The sequence below is a fragment of the Cannabis sativa genome, chromosome 8 (assembly GCF_029168945.1).
Source record: "Cannabis sativa cultivar Pink pepper isolate KNU-18-1 chromosome 8, ASM2916894v1, whole genome shotgun sequence".
Taxonomy (NCBI): domain Eukaryota; kingdom Viridiplantae; phylum Streptophyta; class Magnoliopsida; order Rosales; family Cannabaceae; genus Cannabis; species Cannabis sativa.
Genome location: NC_083608.1, coordinates 37,294,096 through 37,312,835, shown reverse-complemented (window position 1 = coordinate 37,312,835; position 18,740 = coordinate 37,294,096). Strand labels below are relative to the sequence as shown.

Genomic DNA, 18,740 nt, shown 5'->3' with positions numbered 1-18,740 from the left:
ATAAGGAACTTGATTTTTCATTATCCATTTTACGCTTAGTACCACGTGATTCAACATTCAAGGTTTCATTATAAGAAGCAACAATGTCAAGCAAATATAAGTTGTCATAAACCATAAGTGAACCAGTTCCAACAGTATTTGAATTAATAGATAAACTAAAGCAATTGTTTCCAAATGAACAACAATAACCCAATTTGTCCAAACAAGAAACAGAAACCAAATTCCGTCTAAAAGACGGTACAACAAAAGTATCTATTAAGTCCAAATAGTAACCAGTACTTAACAACAACCTAAAATGCCCTATTGCTTCCACATTTACCGACTTGCCATCTCCCACATAAATGCTTCTTTCAGCATCATTTGGCTTTCGGTAACTCAGGCAACCCTTTCTTTGCTCGCCATGCAATATACTTAGCACATTCCTTCTTCATGTGTCCTTTCATGTTGCAAAAGAAACAACCATCATCACTGTTGGTTTGAGTTTGTTTCTTATGTGCAGGACCTTTATCCTTAGCAGCCTCATTCTTTCTTTTCTTGCCCTTATCTTTAGAGGTGCTTGCCAAATGAGCACTTTCAGTCTTCTCTTGCTTCAATCTTTCTTCCTCTTGAACACAAAATGAAATGAGCTCATTAAGAGTCCATTTCTCCCTTTGGCTTATAATCGACTTTAAATTGACTGAATTGTGGAGGAAGAGAGATAAGCACTAAATGCACAAGCAAGTCATCCGAAAGCTCAAGCTTTAGTGCCTTCAACTTTGAAGCAAGGTGAGACATTTCCATAATGTACTCCCTTATGTTTTCCTTGCCCTTAAACTTCATGGAAATAAGTTTCTTTAAAAGAGTACTTGTTTCCGCCTTATCGCTTTTTGCAAAGCGCTTCTCAATTTCAGCAAGGAAAGTTGTGGCATCGGTGACCTCCTCGGACACCGCACCCCTAAAAGCCTCAGGTATGCCGCGCTTAATGATCATAAGACTCATGCGGTTTGAACGGTCCCACTTCTCATAAATCCTCCTTTGCTCGGAGGTACTGGTATCCGTAAGAGAAGCAGGACGATCCATCCTTAATGCAAGGTCAAGATCCATGCAGCCAAGAACAATAAAAATGTTCTCCTTCCAGTCCTTAAAGTTATTACCATTAAGGACCGGTACCGAATTAAGGTTAGCAGATACACTAGCAACAGCTGAAAAGAACAATACAATTACATAAATAACATGCTCATATAAGAATCCGAATAAAACAATAAATTCAAATATTGGTTAATCCCATCTCAAGATACCAAACACAACATTAATATTAAGTCTTTGGACAGTAATATTAATTGTAAGCGGTACTCTTGTTGTAGTGATCAAATATTGACAATAAATTATGTCAAACAATATGCAATCTTTGGACTAACATATTATTCACACAAAATACCTTATAATTGTCACACATTTATTACCACAAACATGCATGAAATTCATCCAAATATTAACTCACCTTTGGGTTAGTTAATAAATTTATGAATTACATACACACAATTATCTTAATATTTTTATTAAATTATTCTACACAAAAGAGATCACTTTGGTGATATTTTGTTTCAATTAATTTAACTAAAATATTAAATATCCTTAATAAATTTCTAAACCAAAATTTGAATTAATTGTTACTGAATTATTATTATTATTATTAAAATTATTATATATTTTAAAATAATAATAATAATAACAATAATAATAATAAAGAAATCAGAATGCTAATCGCATTCTCCAACAACAGAACAAAAGGACAAACAATATATATAAATGGCATTGAATTACAACAATTTATATATATATACTGCCAACCAAAATAATAATTTAAACCCAACGACTGAATCACATGAATATATTGCTTAAAGAATGATTATAAGACAATACGACAATCCAATCAATCTTTTTTGTTTGGGAAGTAATGGCAGTATCCGACTCTAACAAATTTCAATTTTGGGGAGACAGAGCAACTAAACAAATTGAAAGAGAGAGATGAAGGAGATTAGAAATAAAATCAACCACATCTGATACAAATTTATGAAAATAACACATACATTCAGAACAGATTCACACATTCATACACAAAACAACAAGAGCAGATTCAGAATCATCAAACCAGAAAGAGAGAGAGAAAAAAATACCTCTGACAATGCTACCACCAATCAAGGAACCCAGCACTTGCAGAGATGATCGAAGAAGACAGTCCTCACAACAATGGCGGCAGATTAATCTTCACCTTGCTAGGGTTAGGGTTTGTTGGGTTGGGCCATGGCTGTAGTAGAAGAGAGATAATTTGTTGATATGCCAAAGTAGTGGAATGGAATTATAATTCCACCGAATGAAAAATGGAAAGCAATTCCATTAGTTTGGGAGAATAGCATTACTATGGAATTCTTTTCCAAAATTGTTATTTTTCAACCAAACAAAAGAATCAGGCCCATTAGTATTCCATTCCATTCTTTTCTAGCCCATTACCATCAACCAAACGGGCCCTAAATTTCTTGTTTGACTTCAAACCAAAAGTAATTATTATTAATATACATATCACCAAAAAACTATATATATATACTTGAGAAAATAGTTATATACTGATATCATATATCAATATTCTGGAAAAGATGGAACACTGACAAGCCCATGTAATATGCATATATATATTCAAAACGATTGTAAATTCTGAAAGGAATAAATCTCTCTCAAATTTAATTCCAGACAGAGTTATGCATATGTATCCTGCAATTAACGATAACGATTGAAAGAAACAAAAAATTTCTAACGACACATATATACAGAGTAATCTAACGATTACAACCAAAACAAATATATCTCTATATATATATTTGGCGTGAATGCTTAACGGAATATTCCAAATGTAAAAATAATAATTGAATGGAAGATCAATACTACCATAAATTCTCAAGAACTAATTTAGGGATGCTCTGATACCAAATGTTAGAAATACTGTAAAACTTAATATAGCCCTAATTAATTCATGAGAATTAAACAATAAGATTAAAGAATAGCGGAAGCGTACCGGAGTCCATAGAATCGACCTTTAAATGATCTTTATTGGTATGATCTTCCAATTTGCATCAAAATCTTTCTCTGTAAACTTTTTGCTCTTGGTGATGGGGATACAAGAGTGAAAAGATACGATGCAAATGGGGACCATTACCCGTTATATTACCAACAGACAAACCTGTTGGCAATATTTTTGACTATTTCTATTTGGCCCCTCATCAATATAGAAATTGTCTTTATGGTATCCACATATTAAAATCATAACAATCATGCCCTTAAGTCATAAACTTTATTCCAAAATAGACCACATAAATTTGACTTATTTATTTGATGACCCAACACACATTTTATATATACAATTGTGACCCCAATAAATTCTAACAGTCTCGTGATAATCTATCCTATATTTACATTCAAAACTCGCACAGGCAATAATTTAATCAAGTATAAATTTTGTTTTCCTTGCCACATCTATTTGAGATTTGATTTGAGGCTTATTTTTCTTGACACAAAGACTTGCGTCTAATTAAGAAAACAACTTGCTAGTGTAAAAGGTCAGATGACTTATTGGTTCGATTTGTTTTTAATTAGTTTCTCTTTTTTTTTAATGGTCAAAGCTGGTTCAACACATTGATATATTTTATATATTTATATATCTTTTATTTAATTATCCTACTTGTAAAATGTCAACTGAGAAGGAGAGCAATACTTTTGGTTTAATTTATTCGACTAAAAATACGTGCAGCTGAAGCTATGATGTATGAGTAAATAAAAAGCCACCCTTCTTTACTCTTCAGTTATCTCATCTCTCATAATCAATTAATAGCAAACTGTGAATGGACTTAGTGTTCTGCATCTAAATATTTCTGTGTTCCCTATCTTAATGGGAATGGAAGAAGAAAAATAAAAATCCCATCAGGACACATGTATGAAAATAAGGCAAATATATCATTAAAAAAGAAAGGGACCAGATATTGTGGCACCACACATTTATGGACACGTGATAATCACATAAAGAAATAAAAATGAGCCAAATTTTATAATGTATGATATAATACTCTAAAGTTGATTTGAATAAATTTATAAAATACAATATAATGTTTACCTTTTAGTTAAGCCAAGATTTGGACAATCCACATTGGAAGTTAGAACATCTTAATATGCCATTATTTCTTGAGTTAGATGAGGTGAGTGAGCTAAGCAGTGATGTGAAGCCCAACTACCAATCTCACCATTTCATTATGTATTATCCTTTTAAATTACTTTTCATTTTTGTTTTCCAAATGCCCATTTTGAAATGATTCCTAGTATATTCTGCGAATTGGGTTTTTTAAAACATTTGCCTAGCATGCCAATAGCAACGTATTTTACTAATATTGTGCTAAAAAAATACAAAAATCAATCTAACCAACTGCATATTCTAATTGTAGTATTCTATAATGCAAAATTATATATGATGATATTAAACATGACACTGTAGTCTGTCTGTGTAGGAGCTATAATATATATACTTTTCAAAAAATAATATAATAATATAAGGAGTTATAGTGTGAAAACATTTACCTTTGTGTGTTTTAAATCAACACATAAATAGTGTGCGAATTGGAAAGAACCTTAAAGAACAGTAAAATGTCGGCAATTACTATGAAAACTGGCTATATTATTATTTATTTGCCAGTAATGGCATTTAAAGTAAAAGACCATTACACTGTCCAGTCTGTCACTACACAAGAAGTATTATTTTTCTAAACTCATTTTCCCCCAAATAATTCATCTTATGATTATTACTCACCCACTTTCCCACCTTACTTAATAATCCTTATACCGAGGAAATGCGATTCACGTTGGAATATATAAAAATAAATATAAATATAATATTTATATTTACAATTATATTTTCATGCTAAACAAACACTTTTGCTTAAAGTGGGAGCGTCATGGAGTAATATCATGATTATATTAGGGGATAGTGGGTCTGCTTTTTCCAAATCAGGCCAAATTGCTCCATAATGAATAAACATCACCATTATTGTTACCAATAATACACTTAAAAATAATAAAACCAATCATCATAACCTGGACATTTTTATTAAAACTTACATTTAGTTCAAACTTTTAATCAAAGTGAAAATAACACCCTTCCTTTACTTTCATTTTCTTTTTTACCAAGTAAAAAAAAATTATTTACACGCACAAAATTTCCACCAAAAGAACAAGTTTCTCAACCAAAGAAAAAAAAAAGCAAATATATCAAACACTTGTGCTATCTTACAGTGGATGCAATTGAATGAGCCCAAAACTTAAGCTGATCTTTCATGTCGATTTCATTACCAGTTTCAGGTAACTTCCAATTCTTCAATGGAGATTTCTTCGTTCTTTTAATATCCAAAACATCCCAAGCTTCAGATAAATAAGGCCTCGAAACCAAATTCGCTTGATCCTGAATATTACTATTACTATTACTATTATTATCGTGATCTTTTCCTTTGTTATAATTGGGTACAACAACATCACTCTGTTTTTTCTCTGCAAATCTTTGTAAGCCAGGGATAATAGAAACCAGCTTCGAATCTCTACACTCCTCCTCTGTAAAAACAAAACCCAGATCCATAAACCCTTTAAGCTCCTCAAATTCAAGGTCAGACAAGCTTTTACTACTGCTCCCATGTTTTTTCATCCTACTCCTTCTTTTGTTGACTTTCTTGTTGACCGCAGCTACTAAATCTTCTTGTTTCTCAGTACTAGTGGTGCTGTAATTACTTCCTTCCTCTTCTAAAAAGTCTCTCACTTCTTTTCCCGAGATAATGGTTTGAAGCTTTGGTGCGTGGAGATTAAGAACTGAGCTAGGAGAGAACTGAGAATCAGAGAAGATACTTCCTTTGGATGATGAGTACTCCAAAAGATGCTCGCTTTGTGACCTTACATTCAGATGGTTTACAAATGGAGAAAATGAAAGATGGTGTTGATGATGTTCATGTTCATGGTCTTGTGAGGATAAAGTTTGTTCTTCTTGATTATGATCATGATCAAAATCTTCAGTTGGGTTTGTTTTTGAAGTACTGAAACACGAGGAGGATCTAATTCCAAACCAGTATGAATCAAAGAGGTTTAGTACTTCATCTGCAGCCATTTTTTTACTTTCTATTTTTTGGTTAGACTGAGAAAATTTGAGAAGATATGCACTAGAAACTACTCGTCTAAAATTAGATAGATAGGGTTGTGGTGCTCTGTGCCACTTTGTAGATAAGAATGATTTATATGAAGTTTGTCATTACTAATATATTGGCTACTTCTCATAATTGCCCCTCATATTACGCCTATATTACACATTTAGGATATATTTTCCACGTTTACTCCGATGTGGAATTTTGTTGATATTCATTTAGTTTTACTCGTTTCTTTATTCTCAAAATGTGACAAAAAAGATAAATTGACAACTGGCAAATGGGAAATGGTCAATAAGAATAGTGACGTGTTTGTATTACTAGTTTTGTAGTTTTCTTTTTAAACTATGATTAAATTAGCTTTGATTATAGTAATACTAAACTTTTATTTAAACTAAAATGTGATTCAGATTGTGAATAAGTGATTGGTAACTCATATTATATTGGTGTTTTCACCTAATCTAATACAGAACTGGTATGTGTGGTCGTATAGAGGGATTGATTTGAGGTAGTCTCTAGTCAAAGCACTATATATTAGACTTTATTATATATATTTTGAAAACTGCTAAATTTGACAAATGAACGATAATAGAGCACTATTATCAAAAACTCAGCGCAAAATGACAATTATCATACATTTGCAATTATTATTTTTTGTTCTTTCAATTAGGCATGCCAATAATGTGTAAAATTTCACCATGAAGATGGGACGATGTTAGATTTGTCCTTATATAATGAAAAATGCTAAGGGGTAATTGCACCGGTGCCAAACTTAACAAAACATATATAGAGCTCTTACATAATAAGTCAAATTTCTTGTATAAATGGAAAGAAGAGTGTTAATTACAATTTTTTAGTTAATTTTTACGTTTATAATTATATATTAGAATAAATTTTGGAGTTTTTTACTGTTATATTTCAAAATAGTTTTTTTTTGCACTTTTACGGAATTCTACCTAAAAACTCTTATTGCAACTAGCATTGCAATTTAAATTGCGACAAAAAATCGTATACAAACCTATTGCACTAGTGCTGCAACCACTTTAGAAACCCAAACCGTAAATTTGAAAAAAAAAATTAAAAAAATAGTATATAAGGTAATTTTCCATAAATTTTTAAATTTTTTTATAGTAATATTCTAGTCTACTACACGTGTTCAAAAAACTTTAAATTATGAACTATTTAATTTTTTTTTTAATTATTGTAACTATACCTAATACAAATTTTTTCAAAAAAAATCTAGCACGTATTTTTTAATATGACTAAATTGTAATAAAAAATTGACGGTAGCACTAAAATAAGGCATGAACAAGGAGAACATACACTCTTATATAATTAGTCCAAATTTAACGCATATATAAATGAGAAATAGGACAAGAACAAAGTAGGGATGTACATATATTTTCGTAAACCGCTTAAATTGAATAATCCGCCTAAACCAAATCGAAAAAACTGCCAAAAAACTCGACGAAAAAAAAAATTGCCCAATCTGTATATTGGGCGGGTTGAAAATAAAGTAACTGGCCCAATTAAACCGACTTAACCCGACTAACACTATTAATTTTTAATTTTATATATTTTTTAAAAATGTTTGCAGGTTATTTATTTTATCCTATTAAAAAAACTAAAGTGGCAGGTTTTTATTAAAAATAATATCATTTTTTTTATTAAAAGTAAAAGTAAAAAAAAAAAAAAAAAAAACCTAAATCAAAGATTGACTCACTCGTCTCTCTCATTCTCATCCTCTCTCGCTTCTTCTATTCACGCTGTCACCATCTCAGAGCCCTAAGAACCCTAACATGAGGAGCATCAGGGTCACCAAGCATAGCATTCTCCCTCCATATCTCTGCGGCCCTCCTTAGCGCTTCCTCTAATCTGGTTTATATTTATGTTATGATTATGCTTCTCTTACTGAGTGTGTCGACTCACAGTTACTGTTTACATGTGTAGGTAAGGACAAACCTATGGTTGAATAGCAGTGAGTGCGAGCGGACGAAGATTGTACATATCAGGGGGGTTAGACCTGGAGCGTACGATCTTTGAGACATCAGGCTATATTTTGAATGGTCACTAGGCGACAACTTTTGTATCAAACATTTTGTATTACGATTGTAAATATTTTAAATACGAGATCCTGGTTTATGTAAAATTTATTTACTTTCCAATTTAAGGGTAATTAAGTAAAGTTTTATATATTTACGATTTTTAACAAACCCGTTGATTAGTAATGGATTGCACAATTAATCTAAAATCACGATAACACGCCTAAACTAGTAGGGTGTTACATTATTATTCCTAAGGCATATACAAGCGAAAGACTTATTGAATAATACTGACTCGTGGACTAAGGCTAGTTAACACTCCAACCACGTTAAAAATTGTTTGTCTCCTTTTATACTTTCTCTTTCGATTATTTATTCTTCAGTTCTTATTATTTTTATTTTGTTTTCAAAAATCTCGGTAAACAATAGTGTATTAAAGTTCTGGGAAGCTTTAATATGGAACTGTCAAGTACGGTTTACTATACACTATACTTCAAGTGTGTATGATTTTAATTCGAATCACATATGTTATTTTAAACAAATATATATTGTTGTTTTTTTTTTTAACAAAAAGAAATTTTTATTCAAAAATAAATATGGGTGATTGAAATTGAATATTTCAATCTTGCCCAACTAATTATAATTTTTTTTTTTAATTGATTAGTGTGTGCATCTTGAAATTAAAATTTAATATAAATAATAAATATAAATTTTGTAAATTCTAAAATAAATATTATAGTATACCATTTAATTAGTAAATTTCATATTATATAGTTAGAAAAATAATATAATATAATATATAGTGTAACAACAATATATATTTGTAATGAGATTAGATTTCTTGTTAAATGGCAAATTTTGGGGTTCTTAAAACCAATGCAAAAAGAGGCGATAATTATTTTCTTAGTGTAATTGAAGGCTAGTAGTCTGTTTGTACTAGTGTGGGTGTTAGCCTTTGTTGTAGCTTCTTGTTCAATTTTTGAATAAAAATTTAATTTTGTTCAAAAAAAAAACAACAATATATATTTGTTTAATAAAAAGTTCTGGGAGTGCTAACAGTTGAATCCAAATCTATAATAATTTACAGATTAATTGTTCACATTAAATTTATGGTACATGAGGAATCAAGAGATAATTAGAAGAGTAAAACGGTATTTAGACCAACTCTAATTATGAATTAATACTTGGAGGGCGAGCTACTTATATTAATTATATCAATGGACTACAAGTAAAAATTCTATAAATATAATTTTATATTGTCAAGGAGTACAATTTCATATTTATAGTGGAGTAATAATAGAATTAATAAACTAGATTATTCTAGTGATGAGATTGATAATAATCTTGGCTTTATTGGAGCTTTAAAATATAGGTCTCCGAGTCACTTCTATACAACATTGTACATGGTGAATAAATTTCGAGTAAGATTAATTTCTATTGGAAATAAATTCTCAAGGGCAAAATAGTGATTTGTGAAATTATTATTTCAATTTTTATGAAAATTATGAATTGTATAATTAATATTATTTAACTATTTAGTTTTATTGGATAAAATTGTATCAATTAGTTAAATATAATATTATTCTTAAATAATATTAAAGAGAGAAATATATTATTTTAGAGAAAATAATATTTATTTTAATCCTTTTGAAATAAAAAATTAATGAAAATTAATTAATTATTATTTATTGGTAGAATAAAAAATAAATCTTATTTATGGCAAAATTGAGAAATCAATTTTGGACCTTAAATTATGACTCACACATGTAGGGTGATATATAAAGGCGCATGATTAATTTGTTTTAATTATTTTATTAGTTAAAATAATTTAAATCAAATTAAGTTAATTATCTTTTAATTACTAATTAAATAAATTATATGATAATTGTTTAATTAAAAGGATAATTATAAAATAAAAGGTCTAGTGATATTTGATATTTAATTATTAGATATTTATATTTGAATTCTAATTCAAATTAAATTAGATATTTACTTTTATTTTAAATAAAGGATTAAAATGTTTTACTTACAACATTAGAATATATAGTATCATAAATTAGTAAGCAATTAACAGAAAGAAAAGGCATAACAAAATGAAGAGAAAAGAAGAATTGATTTTTCTCTCTCACGCCTACACTCTCTCTTGTCTCACACGCCCACACCTATTTAGGTGTGTATGAGATCAAAATTCTAAACTCTATTACAGGGGTATATACCATTTTGGACCCTATGTGTTACAAAAGTTATTAATTGGACCCTGCGTTTTGTTAAATGACAAAATAGACCCTGTATTTTCTAAAATAGTACATATAGGACCCTGAATTAATTTTTTGTCAAAATAAAGTTTAATTATAATCCGATTTAAAAGTGCTATGACAAAACTGTTTACATTTTTTGTATCTGTTCGTATTAAGCATTGTCTTCAAGTTGGTTGTATTAAAAAAAAAAGTTGTCAAAAATTAAGCTCAGGGTCCTATTTTTACTATTTTAGAAAATACAGGGTCTATTTTGTTATTTAACAAAACACAGGGTCCAATCTGTAACTTTTGCAAAATACAGGGTCTAAAATGGTATTTACCCCTATTACAGTGTCTCATAGTCATGAGTTGAGTACACACTGTAATACCTAAATTTGTCCATCCAATAAGATCTAATAACCCACTCTATTCGGTTGACTTAATATTAAGATGTGGATTCTTCAACAAAATTCTTGGATTAGATGTTCGATAAATATACGAAAAGAAACAAGAATACCTTAATAGGCTTCAAGAGGTATAATTTTTCTTTTAGTAGTTTAAATTTAATCTATATATATTATATTGAGATCCTTAAGTTTATAGTTCATAGATATAAATTGTTTTATCAAATATTACTATATTAGTTACAATAATAAGTAATTCGTATGCAAGCAAATATATTACACTATAATAGCACGTAATCAAATATATGGCACTGCAAAATATGGTTCGTAATCGTATTAGTAGGCACTATATGATTCAACTTCATCAGACTTCATTCTTGAGAAGTACTGCATTAAGTACTGCATTACCTCTTTCTCTACACAATTTGTTATCACAAAGTCCCTCACATTTGCAGCCATTCCAACCTGAACAGTGAGTTAACTTTCATTACGCAAAATTCCAAAATTAAAATCAAAGTTGAAAGCATTAGTTTCTCAACAAACTACTACCACCACATAAATGACTCTGTTAAAGTTCTATATATTTTAAGACTTCATAAAAAATCAAAAAACAAGTTGATGCCAATTATCTACTAGAAACAACATAGTCAAAACTAAGCACCTTGCAGTTTGTAAGCATCGCACAAGCACATCCAAAAAGAGCGTACAACAGTCTATAAAAACACCATACTATTCCTATACATGATACAAAAGCAACCTCGGAAGGCCCAAAAACAGCCAGTAAAAGCACCAAAACAATCCATAACAAAACAATGTAATGGTACAATAACAGTCAAAAATGACAACAACAAACAGCCCAAAAAAGGCATAACACAGGCCTCCCTCAGGCACATCAGACCAAGCCTAACTCAGAGGCATAACAATAAGCCTATACAATTCAGTCTATTGAGCAAGTGTAAAAAATTGAGTTGCAGTGCAGGGCTGTATGGAAGTCTCATTTGAAGGCAGGAGCCATCGGCCCTGTAAAGAAACAACAAAATAAAAAAATAAAAATAGTTGTATATGTTAGAAATTATAGGAAAAGAAAGTGAGATTAGTCTAAATGGCCAAGCTCAGACTAATGGTGTGTGGCTTACGAGATTATATAGCACTCTACAATTGTTGGCATTTGGTCTAATCATATTATTTGATTCATCATATCAATATATATTCCGCGAAGAGTTCTAAAAAAGATTGAGCTTAGATGCCTTATATTTACATGCAAAGCATACAAAACCAGCACATATCTACTGATCATTAAATTGAACAAGACTCGATCATGAAAAGAAAGCCAATGGTTATGGTCATTTCAATGTGTTCTGTTATGTTCAGTGGTTTCAAACTGAGAAAACACAAAACAATACATGGGTAACTTTCACGAGTAAAACTACTAATGTTTCATCCCAACTGGAAAAAGCTTTGGGTTACCCAAAAATACAACCAATGGCTAACAGTAACACAAGAGAACAAAAATATACAGCTATTTAGAGGACAAAAAAAGCTATTTTTCCTTTTCAATCTAAGGAAATTAAACTACGAGGAAGAGATAATGGATCGAGCTCCCAACATCCTGCAAGGCGGCTATCTTTCTCTCCTGTATGTTGCACCGCAGGAATTTGATGCGAAAATTTACCCATTTTGTCGCGCGGTATGTCAAGCAAACCAGTTTTTGATCTCTGGATCCTTGGAGCCTTGAACATTGATTTAAAGCCAGCGACTTGAATAAGAATAGCAACTTGAACGCTCTGGTCATGTTCTTCCATCACTTCCACAATGTCATAATCAATATCCAGCAACAGCTTAGAAGTCTGCTCATTGTGCTGGTTCTTCAACATTGCCCAAATTTCTCCCTTACGAGGGTAAATTTCATATTTATTACTACTAGCTTTGACATTCAAACAATGGGAGAATGCTGAAAGTGGAAAGGGCTTATTAACTCCACTTTTAACTTGGAAGGTCCCACAAGAAACTGACTGGATTGCACCTTTCAGTGTAGAGCAAAGCTCAAGTAACGCCACATGGACCTGGAATTCAGGAGTCGTCTCGATCCTTGTAACTTTAGCATAGGTCTTGGGAAACACATTCTCATCAGTTCGCACAGCCCATATCTGACCATGCTTAAAGTTTTCCTGGGACCTTTGCTGAGTAAAGTCGCAGCATTCCTGGAAAGAATTGTTTTTCACTCTGTTACAATTGTTAAACTGAGCACGGGATGAGCTGTCAGAGTTCTCAACCTTTTCAGAGTTTGAATGATGGTTTGATACCGATTCACTTTTCTTGGTTAAATCCCTCGGAGACCTTCTGAGTTTAAAGTCAATGTCATGATTGATTCCCTGCTTCATTGGTGTCTTAATCTTCTCATCAGCCTGAGGTACAGTGGCACTTCCATTGGATGCAGTAACACTACCTTGGTTTATTTCATTCTTAACTGTGTCTACAAAAGTGCTTTGGCTCCCACTTGCTTTATCATTGCCATTACACTTCCTTGGAGACTTTCTAGATATCAAAGTTTCACTTTTGGAATTGTTTTCGGACATGCCAGATACAGGGAGCTGATCAGCAGGAGTGACATTATTATCCATTTTCACATCTTCCTCGTCACAAACCTTGAAGAAACTGGGGGGTAAAGAAGCTGGATCAAATTCATAAGATCCTTTAGGAACATCTTCTCTTTCATCACCCGTCATTCTAAAAGAGGGAATTCGATGAGAAAATCTGTATAGCTCATTAGGTGGAATTTGAAATGGCGCAGTTTCATTAATTAGCTGAAATAGACAGGTAAACCCTTTTACTCTCCCTAAAAAAGCTACAGAAACACCAGCACCTTCTGTAAAATCTGACTGTATCTCTACATATTCATATTGAAAAGGTAATTGCTTTTTGGGGTCAGAACTCCAATTAATATCCCAATTCTGGAAGAGAGCCCAAGTTTCACCCTTTCTAGGATATACAAAACGAATCAATTGGGTACCTTTCACTTTTATGGAGTACATCTTGTGTGAAAACATAGTGAGATCAACCTCGTCATAACCCTTCAGTTTGTACCTGCCACACGCAACCGGCAATTTACTTTTAACCCATTTTTTTCCCATTTCGTCATCTGGAGCAGACTCCAGCCAGCGGATCTCAAATTTAGAGGAAAGAACATTCTTAATTTGAGCATAGTATCTTGGCATGGCATCTACTGGATCATAACAAGCCCATATCTGATTAACAGCAAAGCCATTTTTCTTTTTATCTTCTTCAAAATCACTGAATTCAGGATCAGGACATGTAAAGTGCTCTGAATCAGATGTTTCATTTGCCGTCAATTCAGAACTATCATCACTCTTTTTGCTTGGAAACCTGTCCTTGTCTGCAAAACTATCAAACTGCATGGACTCTTCCTTATGAGATTCATCAACTTTATTTGTTCCACCATTAACAAAACTGTTTTCATTGTCCTCTTCACCAGAACTAGATGATGTGGTCACCTTAGACCTTTTTGGGGGACTTACAAAATCATCATCATCACTTAAATTGTCTTTGTAAGAAATATTCTGCTTCTGTCTTGAAGATCTCCTACGATTTTGGACTTCACTTAATTTAGAGGAATCAAAAACATTGTTATTATAAACATCTTCAGTTTCAGCTTCAGTGTCATGACTTTCACTTGATTCCTCAACTAACCTCCTCCCTCTCTTTCTATTTGTATGTTCAGAAGATCCTGATTTCTTGGACTTCCGTTGCTTAGTCACTGGTGCCTTGGTATCTTTCTCGTCCACTTTGGACTGTCTGCTAGGCTTAGCAGCAGGTCCTGCCTTCGGCATTTGTGGTGGGCGAGGAAACGAGTTTGGGGATCTCTCGTCCGAGAAGTTTCCATTATTGCATTGTGAGGGCACTATTGGAGGGCCATGATTTGGAAATGGAGCCCGAACAGATCTTGGCGGTGCACCTTGAACACCCATATCATGGGCGACGTAGTTTTTCTGGCAGCTTTGACAGACTAACAGTTTATTCACAAAAGCTTTATAATACTGGTACCTCACACTACAGAATGGGCAGCATGTCCAAAAAGTCGGTTGCGCCTGCTGATATGGATATTGGTGAGCATACTGTGCGCGAGGAAAATTCTGGAGATTGACTGAAGCACCATACTGTTGCTGAGCATATGTGCCCACATTTGACTGGTGGATTGATGCCGATGGCTTAGTTCTATTTACAACTCGATACTTCATGTCATAACCGGAACGTTTAGCTTGATCTGAGAGCACCATATTAGCCTCGCCAATCAGCTTAAAAGCAGCTTCAGCACCAGCAAACTTGTTCTTGTCAGGATGAAGCAGGAGAGCAAGCTTTCTGTACTGTTTCTTAATAGTTGCCCCATCAACTGTCTGTTCAATCTGTAGAATTTTATACCAGTCCTTTTCAGTGCCTACTTTCACCTGGGCTGAGCAGTGAACTTCACAGACAGCCAGCAATTGAGAAATGTTCTCAAGATCAGGAAAGAGCCGCTGAGCCTTCTGTGCAATCTTATGTGCTCCTGGAAAATCATTACTGTGCATCTTTTTCTCAGCAAGCCCCATTGCCCTAACAGCCTCCTCTTTGTTGCACTCCATAGCTGACATATATTCCCAAATGCCTGGCTTCACCACACTATGGTATAGAACTCAAATACAGGGTGAATAGCCTTGCTCCATAGTCCACCAAGTATCCACAATTATCAACCTGCTTCAACTAGACCCCAAGTAAAAATAAATTAATTCCCCACCAATACATCCAGATCTAATATCCATTTATACACTTTCAGCAAATGCAACAAAATTAGCAATCATTTACAAAACCACAAAACTGTCAGGAATATTACAAGAAAAAGAAAAACGTAAAAAGGTTATCATTACGTCGTTACTCACCAGATAATTGAGTTATCAGTAGGACGGAACCGAAACCACAACTACCAAAAATCAGAAAGCCAATGCCAAAGATTTCACAAACCTGCAATTCAAAATGCTCACATTTGAAAAAGAAAAAAACCAGAATTTAATTGTAAAAATATTTTAGCAATACGCAAATAAAATTAATCACCCAATAAAATGTGAGTACATGCAACCAAATATAAATCCGAAATCAATGAGAAGAAAAAATATGAACAGAACAACATTCAAAAGTTAAAACCTCAGAAATATTAAGCACGCCAGTCATACACATAAGCACTATCAAAAACAACATCCGTCGTCATTATTCAAATGTATATAGATATACGCACATATTGAAGAGAACGCCACAAAACGTTAAACCAAAGATCCACGGCAAATAAAAACCACATTTAGAACAAGAAATAAACAAGACGTTCAAATGAAGTACCGGAAACATGAAAGTGTTATTCCGAGATTTCGCAAACCCTAGAAATGAAATCAAGAGAGGCGATGAAAATGAAAAGAAGAGAGGGAGTTAGACTTACATGTTGGAGATGGGGTTTGAGAGTGGAGAGGAGAGAAAGAGAGGGAAAATTGAAGCGGGAAGAGAAAGTGAGAAAATGAAAAAAAGAGAAATGGAGGGGTTTAGTTTAGATCTGAAACTTTAGCCCCCTCACTTTCTCTGAAATTGCTCCTTTTACAACTGTGGGGGCTATTTCTTTTAACAAAATCACTCCCAAGGGTTTATTCTTTAATTACATTATATATAAACTAGGGAGGCCATGTCTCATTATTTATCCAATGTATTTTTTTTTCTCTCTTTCTTCATTCTTGAAAATTGTGATATTTTATTTATTGATAATTAAATTATAAAATTATATTAAATATTAAATTTTATTATTTTTTTATACAATTTTTTTAATAATATATGTAATTATTCTACTAAATTTTTTTATTTTTTACTCTTAATAGAACAAATAAAATAAATTAATAGGTTAAATCTAATAATTTTTTACTTATTTTTAACTTAATAAATAATAAGTTTTAGTTAAACTTATTTATTATAGATATGTACCACTAATATTATTAAATAGTTAGTTTTTAAAATTGTATGAATAAATTAAATTAGAATTACAAAAATATATGTATATATATAATAATTGATAAATTTGTAGAAAAATCATGATTTTAAAATCAATACCATCACCGTATTCTATGAATATTTTAGATATTTTAATTAACTTATTTAATGTTTTTTTTATTATTTTTTATAATCATTTAATAAAAGAGATATCAAAAGTGAGAGAAGAAGGAAAAAAAAAAGTTTTCTTACCATTTTTACTGAATAAAAAAAATATCACTCATACCAATTTTTATATAATTAGTAAATAAAATATTAAAACCAACTCTACTTGATACACTTTTTAAAAGAAATAAAAATAGGGATGACTATTATGAATGACTTTTTTCAATTGTATGTAAATATTTTTTCTAATTAATATTTATAAATTTAATAAAAAAAATAAAAAAATATAAAATTGAAGAGATAATTGATTGATATATTTGAAGTGATTTTAGATAAAAATTGATCTCCAAGGTAGATCTAAAAAATTAAAGAATGAAGAGATATGTAAAACATTAAAAATTGATAAATTTATAAAAAAAAAACTCACATAAAATTAAATTAAAGAATATCTAAACTCAAAAAATTAAAAATAATTGAACAGTATAAAAGAAAAAGAGCTCTGTTGGATCTAGAAATAAAAAATTGTGGTCAAATGTATTATAGTAAAAAAAAAAAAATAAGAATTACATAAAAAAGAAAAGCTCGCCTTAAAATAATTTTTTTTTTCACTCTAGTTCAATGCCAATATCTAAAATAGATAAATAAATATATTTAATAATTACAGTATATTAAAATAGAGGGCTATTACTAGGGATGCACATTTTCTCCACGGGGATGGGTCCCGTGGGACCCGCCTTTAATGGGGCGGGGATTCCTCGTCTAAATGGGGAACGGGGCGGGGACGGGGATCACTTTTTGTTCCCGAATGTTAAACGGGGCGGGGACGGGGATCACACTCCCCGCCCCGACGGGACCCGTTTAGTATTTTATCTTATATTTTTAATAATATTTTATAATTTATAATTTATGTTTGCATTTTTTTAGTATATTAGTATCTTTTTATGAATTTTAAGTTATATTTTGGATGATAATTAGTTTATTGAATAATAATTAATGTGTAATATTTTAATTTTTATGTAGTTTAATATTTTTGTATATTAAAAATTTCATTATAAACGTTATTTTATTATTAGGGGATTCCCCGCCCCGTCCCCGCCTCATTAGGAGATTCCCCGCCTCATCCCCGATGGGGAATAAGCGGGGATGGGGATTAAAATTTTTAATGGAGATGGGGACGGGGGGAGCACTCACCGACAATTCCCCGCCCCGTGTGCATCCCTAGCTATTACAATAGGGATTGGGTAAAATACTTATCAATAGGATAATAATTTATAGTCTTTGATTTAATCCAATGAATCCAATTAACTCTTGAAAACTACACCATAATTAATATATTTATTTATAATTGATTAATTTTAAATATTATTAATTATAGATTTAACAAACAAAACTTCAAAACTAACTCCAAACCATAATTTTTTTACTTTTTATTTTATGTCTATTAAAAATTAATTTTAATTATATATATTTTTAATTTTAAATTTACATAGAAAAATATTTTAATTAAATTTATTTTAAAACAATAATTATTCTTATAAAATACTATAACATGTTCAACTTATAATAATCAATATAGTATTCTTAAAAAAAATTTAAATGTCGTGACTTTAGTCTTTTAGAAGTAATATTTTCTTTTTTTTTCTTTATTTATATTTAATTTAAGATTTCAATTAATTT

The 18,740-nt window shown here is 31.3% G+C and overlaps 3 protein-coding genes across 6 annotated transcripts; all 3 read right to left on the bottom strand.

The window, feature by feature from the left end:
* Positions 1-356: 356 nt before the first annotated feature.
* Positions 357-3,059, bottom strand: LOC133030591 (uncharacterized). Its single transcript, XM_061103383.1, has 3 exons — positions 3,050-3,059; positions 846-1,181; positions 357-436 (listed from the first exon to the last, which is right to left on the bottom strand). Exons 1-3 carry the CDS (start codon positions 3,057-3,059, stop codon positions 357-359), a joined length of 426 nt encoding a protein of 141 aa, XP_060959366.1.
* A 2,031-nt stretch (positions 3,060-5,090) lies between these two features.
* On the bottom strand, positions 5,091-6,338 carry LOC115700740 (uncharacterized). The gene has a single exon (XM_030628372.2). It carries the CDS (start codon positions 6,164-6,166, stop codon positions 5,300-5,302), a length of 867 nt encoding a protein of 288 aa, XP_030484232.2. The 5' UTR covers positions 6,167-6,338; the 3' UTR covers positions 5,091-5,299.
* Positions 6,339-12,136: 5,798 nt separating this feature from the next.
* On the bottom strand, positions 12,137-16,561 carry LOC115699617 (uncharacterized). Of its 4 annotated transcripts, none has more exons than XM_030627111.2 (3): positions 16,266-16,561; positions 15,815-15,896; positions 12,137-15,638 (listed from the first exon to the last, which is right to left on the bottom strand). In XM_030627111.2, exon 3 carries the CDS (start codon positions 15,527-15,529, stop codon positions 12,437-12,439), a length of 3,093 nt encoding a protein of 1,030 aa, XP_030482971.2. In that variant the 5' UTR covers positions 15,530-15,638; positions 15,815-15,896; positions 16,266-16,561; the 3' UTR covers positions 12,137-12,436. The 4 variants fall into 4 exon arrangements, with proteins under 4 accessions (XP_030482971.2, XP_060957922.1, XP_030482970.2 ...); XM_061101939.1 differs by having other exon boundaries at positions 12,137-15,629; XM_030627110.2 differs by having other exon boundaries at positions 16,363-16,561.
* Between the last annotated feature and the right edge of the window lie 2,179 nt (positions 16,562-18,740).